Source organism: Opisthorchis viverrini (assembly GCF_000715545.1).
Source record: "Opisthorchis viverrini unplaced genomic scaffold opera_v5_78, whole genome shotgun sequence".
Taxonomy (NCBI): domain Eukaryota; kingdom Metazoa; phylum Platyhelminthes; class Trematoda; order Opisthorchiida; family Opisthorchiidae; genus Opisthorchis; species Opisthorchis viverrini.
Window position 1 is genome coordinate 1,332,615 of NW_008751734.1, and position 7,244 is coordinate 1,339,858.

The 7,244-nt window shown below is 43.7% G+C and overlaps 1 protein-coding gene across 1 annotated transcript in view; it reads right to left on the bottom strand.

The window, feature by feature from the left end:
• Window positions 1–5,596: 5,596 nt before the first annotated feature.
• The window catches only part of T265_04636 (hypothetical protein), a gene marked incomplete at both ends in the record, with an annotated part of 3,982 nt that continues 2,334 nt past the window's right edge, over window positions 5,597–7,244 (bottom strand). The window contains one exon of the mRNA XM_009169418.1: window positions 5,597–5,843. Coding sequence (XP_009167682.1) covers window positions 5,597–5,843 — 247 coding nt within the window. The remainder of the gene's footprint in view (window positions 5,844–7,244) is intronic.

Sequence of the window (7,244 nt, forward strand, 5' to 3'; positions counted from 1 at the left end):
TAAGAAGTCTGGAGGCTTCATATCTGGTTGGGAATTGTTGGGCGGAGACGTAGTCGAGTCCTAATTAGATCCCCTATTTGCACAACACAGTATGCAAATGAGTGTTCACTAATTAACTCTCAGTGAGTGGTTGGATAAATCACGAGTGCGCCAGCGGAGCTGGAAAATGAGTCCACTCTTGAATAGTCTGAGCAGCATGCCGAATTGGGACACATCTGGCACATCGAGCTTACCAGTGCTGCGATAACTGAAACTTCCATCTCGAGACCAGACTGGCAGTGGGTGAGGAGTGTACTTCTCCGCAACTGAGTCGTTCACCACTCGCATGTGTGATGTATAAATGAAACAAATACAAGGGTTGGCTGAACAGTGTTTTCTTCCGAAGGATTCGACCACTACGCTCATCGTCCACACTTGGTAAAGTGGTGCTTTTGGACGATGAGTCAACCTCATCGTGGAGCATGCACGTTACAGGAACGAAGAAATGAAATGACTCCCCATTCACCTGAGTAAAAGGACAGTATGCTATTCACTCCAATCGTTCAATCAACGCCCCTTACAAGAAGATAAATCGAGCAGGCTTTTGTTGCCCATACAGCTCTGACTCAATCCATAGTTGGAAACGCGACAACCGTAATTATCTTATCCATGTCATTGCATGCTTCATATAGACGTGCATGCTCCAGAAACACTGTCTCCACTGTGTTCTCTCTGGTCCTTGTGGTGGTTCGCAAACGGCTACAAACGACATTGCTGATTTTTAAATTAACTTCAGTAGAGAGTCATAACTACCTCCAACAAAGACTGGGTAGCTGCCTTCTGGGAGCTCTTTGCTCAGGAGACATTCCACATTAGTGGTGGGCTTGAGATATTGCGAGTTTCTGGAGATGCGCACTGCTAAGGAATCTCAGTGTGGATGAAACAGATGCGCATTGCTTCTCTACTTGTTTCACTGAGTTACGTTATCGGAAGTAATAAGATGACCCTATCATTACACAATGTTGAATTATTAGTGGTGTGACGAGATTCGGGAGCTGTAATAGAGATTTCGTTCCGTACGTTTGGTCATTCTTTGCTGAAAAGAAGCGAATCGATGCGCGGCTGTTTCCGCCTTACGGAGAATCATCTGTAGTGGGTGCCTCACGAAACTCCAGTGGGGAGTCTCGAACCCATGACCCCCTGACTTGTAGTTTGGACCCTCGGTAGTTTTGCCAGCGATGTGGTTAATTCGCAATCAAATAGCTTGCGTTTGTGTTCTGACGCTGCTGTCTTTTGTGAGGACTATTTGCTAGGCTTATTAAGGCGAGCTCGATTACTCTATAGATCACTTCTACTTTCCAACAAACTGGTGGATCAGAAAAAATGAGATTACATATTTCCCCTCTTGTGTTCCCTTCAGCGAATTGCGTGCAATCGATGAACCTCAATCTGGAAGAAACTAATCTCGCAGATTTCCAAAAATAATCTATTCCGATAACGCACAAATCCATGGTTAGGTTACTGCCACACCAATTTTCGGTGATTTCCAGAGCTCTTGATTGATGCATCAACTGCAAAGCCTCATCTGATAAAGCACAATCTATTTGCATATTTGTATACCTTTCCCACTATTACACTAAAGAAAGCACGAATATTCGGGATTCTCCTTAACGGCTAGTGGGCAATCCCAGTTAATCACATAAGTTCCGATACTGACACTAACAATGGCTCAACCGTATGCGGGGCGCCAAATTTAATCGTTCTATTTGACAGTTATGGAGAAGATCGATAACTGATGATAAGCACGTAGAATTATCAGCTGATTGGTCATTCGGGGTAAGCAATTAGAGTGCGAGTGATTTGGTCAGGTACTCAGGGTTAATCAGGGAATGCGCTTGGTTGGCAAATTTCGTTGACCACTTAGGAATTGACACAGGGGGGTTGAGGGTCTCTGTTCGAAAGAAAAACTCCGTAGCTGGCACTTGTGCCAGCTTAGAATGCTACTTACGAGTAGTGTCTGGCGGGAACATTGTTTCACAAACTAGTTTGTGAAGATGGTGGTGTTGATGATGTGGGGGAATGAAATTTTTCAGAATCGAAAGTGGACATCGTTGGGGTCCTCCACAAAACGACTGCAGAAGAGACAATCAAGTTCCACAGAGTCATTGGAAAATTCAAGAAAATTAATGTTTTTGCAATCTCTTCTTCTGGTCAGTACGCAACTGATGATTATAAAATTACAAATGGGCAATCGATACAATGAAAACAATGAAAAAGCAGATTTTACTGGTGTAAACCGTTTAGGTCATGATCAGCTGGTCGGCAGTTACATTGACCATGAAAAATTAAATGCTTGTATGAACGCCTTCTGAGTTTGCGTGAGCAAATAGCTGTTGGTTCAGCTGTAGCAAGACACGGATGATGAGCTGATCCGGGTAGGTACATAGTCACTTGGCACAGTATTCTGCAAGCGTTCTTGGCGTATCAGCCAGGTGAGTGACAAGTGGGCAAGTAATTCAGCCTTCTTGATATGTTTTTGGGCAAAAAGGGGTTATACTCCTTCATTCCCTTGCATGACTGCCGCGTCTAGCGCCCTATGTACGTAAAACGATGGGCGAAAGAGGAAACAACCGTGCTTGGGACGTGGACTGCTGGCTTATCTTTAAGATATAGGCATAGCAGCTGAATATTCGTAGATCACATTTTGAGACCAGAATAGTATTCCGAACTGTGTGATGTGGACGGTGAGTCACAAAGTCTGCGCTCACATCCCCTTCGAAAGGAAAACCTCTAAAGGTAGATATCCAATCATCTGTGATCGTCTTGGCTTTCTTAGTTGGATTAGTCATGTGTTTCGATGTTGAATCTGTAGTGAAAGTTGCTGATCAGCTGCTTGTGGCCAAACGTTTACATCTGACCGGAAGGTAGCGCGTCCGAAACATTTTGAGTGTCCTGGGATGCGAACTGCTGATGAATCTCCTCAAGGAGGACAGAGCAATGAAGAGGTTCTCGGATTTTCACCCTAAATAAGCTTCACTGGCAGGACGAAATCACCACTAAGAATCTGTAGCAACTTTATGAGTAGCACATTACAAAGAGGAAACTTTCAACTGATTCCTCTCTTAAAAATGGAATGATCCGTGTAACTGACTGAGAACGTCAAATTTAGGACACTGTGATTGCTGTACAGAGATAATTTGCTTAGTATACCCGAACCACCCAGAGGGTCTGGCCTTGCTATGATAATATCAATCATCTGAGCGGGATAAAGGAGACACCAGTTGGCTTCAATAGATTTCAAGAGACTCTCAACAAGAAACACGTGACAGCTATTCTCCCGGATTTAAAATAACAAATGAATGTGGCGACTGCAGAATTTTAATGAAGCGAATCTATGCTGTACAGATGTTTCATCCTCATTGAGATTGATCAGCAGTGCGCAAACCCGCGACCTTCCGGCTAGTAGTTTGAGCGCTTAACTGGGGTTCTTAAGTACAAATCTTACGCGGAACAATTAATGGAACCGATAACAACAACTGGAGATGGTTTTATACACGATCCTCTTTGCTTTTTCGAAAAAGTCACTCTTATAAGAATGTAAAATGTCTTCTGGGTTATGTGTATGAGTACAAGAGATACCTTAGGACAACATTAGTAGGCTAAAAATGTTGCTATCCAGATGAATTTATTAAATTTCAATCCTGGCTTATCGGAATAAATTAATCATCAGTGTCATCCACCGCCTAACACCAATGTTCAACAATTATGCTTCTGTGAAGAAAATATTAAAAGAGAATTAGGAGTGGACTTGGTGATATCCTACCATAATCATTTCGATGTCCCTACATCTTTGACCACCCATTCAGGCAGTCGACAGCCAGGCCGCCGAGGAAATCGAATAGCGGCCAGATTTTGAAGTGTCTATAAGCTTTAACAGGAGGATCACGTTGGTCTCATCTTGGAAGGCCATTGGCATAGAGCGTACTCACACTTTTAGTATTCCCTTTCACACATCCAAGACAACGGTTGTCAAGGTCTTGTAGGAGACTCAAAACGCTCTACAACCTCGGGTGCAACGTCTTGGGTTGTAAGTAGTGTGTTCATTGGCTATATGTCGATTACTCATTAGTGTATTTACGATCAATAGGGAACTCGACGGACTAAAAGACTTTACTGGCCGATATGCTTGCTTGTTGGACATATTCTTGTTATTCACTGACTGCACTGATACCCGATAATTGGTGAGATTCTGCACACAAATTCATCATGGTCAACCTCACATCCGACGTACGAAGCCACAAATTGGTATTGTCCCTCGATGTGGTCTAAACTTGCCAGACCGGTGGACATATTTAGCTGCGTATGTAGCATAAGCCTATCGGCGTGACTCAAGACGCCGAGTTTTCAGCTATTTTTTCTTTTCAACGAGAACGCAGTCAACAAGACAACCAAAAAAAAGCCATCCACTAACTGGTTAGTCTTTAAGATAATTGAGTCATATGGCAACCAGTGTGCACGCACATTCATCGATTTGTTTGCCTAGTGCCGAGTGCACCAACGGACGTTCGTCAGGCAGTCCCATTTGTCTGAATGAACTCCAGAAGCATAAAATTGGGGCGGTAGGGCGCAGAGCATACGGTCAACCGAATTCGCATTAAGTTGGTAGGTGTCCTCCTGCCATTCAGAAGACCTTTAGTTGGCATACTGAGCAGTTACTAGGGCGGTCGAGATTCACCGGTACTGTCCGCTTCTGAGCAAACAAACGCATTTCTTCCAAGGGTCGAGGCCGAAGAAAACTCTCCAGAACGTCAGTAGGCTTAGTGCCAGCTGATGCGCGATTAATCAACCTCTACACAGACATCTTTTGTCAGTATATCAATCGCTCGATACGAGAATGTGGATTTGGCCCTGAAAAAACAAAAGCCTCCAAATCCAAAGGAAGGTGTCTGAACACATTCAAATCATCTTTTCCTGAATCATTTCTACATTCCTGCCTATATCACTCACATTCTGTCTGCATACTCCAACCGACCAGTCAGCTGATAATTCCACCTGCCTATCAGCGGACTCTAGCAATTATCGATTTTCTCTACAGCTGATCTACGGCTCAATGACTGTCGGTGACAGTGTCGGAAATCGTGTGATTTATCTTCACTGGCATTATCAGAACGGAAAAATCAGCAGGACAAAACAGTCCGGTCCTGGGACATTTAGAGCGGGGGTAAAAGCTTCGTAAGAAAGATACCAACTACACAACTACTCCTACTCATACTGTTAGTCGTATTGATCAAGTTCACCTATAAACGCAAAAAAGATTTGTCGGTTGAACACTATTCGGTGGACCCCGACCTTTTTTCCGGTGCTGAACTTCATCCAAGTCTTTCCAACTGCCGGCACACGTGAGGTTAACAAGGCTTTTGGTGACCCGACCTTAAATGGACTGCTTTCCGTTTTCATCATTGCCTGTACATGTTAGGACGAATGACCAAGTGACCAGCTGTCAAAAAAGGCCAAAATGCTTTCAACCCACGAGTTTTAATCGGAGCAGGGGGCGAGATGGCTCAAGTGGTTAGAGCGCGAATTTACTGACCGGAAGGGCCGTGGTTTGAACTGGACCTCACTGGACCTCTGCCCCTCGACTTCCCTTGCCTAGGTTTGGGGTCCTGCCAGTATCCCAGCCCTCTTGCTTCCTTCGGGTAGCATTGCAGCTAGGCACCGGAAGGGCGTTACAACTGAACGATACGATACGATACGGATTTAATCGGAGCTCTAACTGAGTAGTTGTTAAATGAACCAAGTAGTATTCTGAGTCCAATTCCTTGGAAAGCCATTTTATAGTGTAAAGTATCCAGTTCGTAGCTGAACTGATTCATGGCAAAAAATAGTGTTCTCACACATACACCAGCGCTTTAAACACTCATTTCCACTTTGATTGTCACAGATTTCGGACAATTTGAAGCCCACAACTCAAGATTATCAACCTCAGTGAGTGACCTAATGTGATTTCGCTGTATTTAAAATCATATACAGTGGTCTTCTCGGTTCGACCTCTGAATAACGAGGTCTTCTTCCAAGGAAGCACTTTGTTCTGGAAAAGTTGCCATTGGATGATTAGTTAGAACGCAACCACTCCAAACGAAAGCGGACCAAAAAATTGAGGCAGCTGTTGGTTTACTAACCCCAATAGCGATAATCATTTTTCAGAGATCGGGCAGCTTGGTTTGGTTCTCTTGAGAAGAGCGATATTTGGCTTTACTGCGCAAATCCGGTGCGGGTTTCTGTCACGGAGTACCGAAACTGGCAGCTTACCTTGTGTACCCAGGAGTGTATCATGAAATGTAAACTGAACTTATGGCTAAACGTTAGTTTTATCCATGGTTTTGTTTAACGTCAAGAGCACTGAAAATTGGTGTGAGCTAAAGTCGACCGAGGTATCCTCGGTACTGTTGTTCTTAATTCACTTGTAGTGATAAAAGTCCTCAGACCATCGTTTCTGTCTCAAAAGGTTATATTCACGAGTAGTCGCTAGTGCCATGGGCAAAGTCGTTAGAGGAGACTACCAAGTTACTCTAAGGCTTCCGAAATTAAATCCAAAAGGAGATACACAATCGGAATTCGCAATTGTTGTTCCCCGAAGGCAAGTGTATCTATATTTATATTAACATATTTATATACAGATTGTCAATAGATTGGATAGTGCGATTTTGACGCAGTTAGTGCTGGGTCCCTCCGATTTACAAAACACAAGTTTAACGATCAATGATTTCAAAGCGCATATAGCTGCCAACCGTTCAAAGAACGTTTTAAGCGGTATCATCCTCGGTGAATTTAAAGTTTGCCTCTCAAAATAGAATTCTCAGGTGCGGTAAACATTCCAAACGAATTTGCTTCTTCCTATCAGTGCTAGGAAAGTCGCCCCTCATTGGCCATCTCAGAGTACAAGGACGAAAGAAGTTCTCCCAACGCTTGCCTGTCACTCAGGGCGACTTGAACGTTTGAGGAACTACTAAACCCACGGTTTGAGTAGCTCGACACAGCCAAGCAACTGAACTGAACTCACAGTTGAGCCGCACCCAAAATCATATTGTACCCTATCTTGCCACCTCTCTTCTAACCGAGTTTTACTCAACGCTGTGTAGTCCGTTGTATAAAAGCTTGCTTGGAACACATCCTTTTTGATTCAGCATGCTTCGTTAACCTCACTTTCAAATTGGGTATCAGACTCATCATATCACTCTGATATACGCAACTCTACAATCTATCTC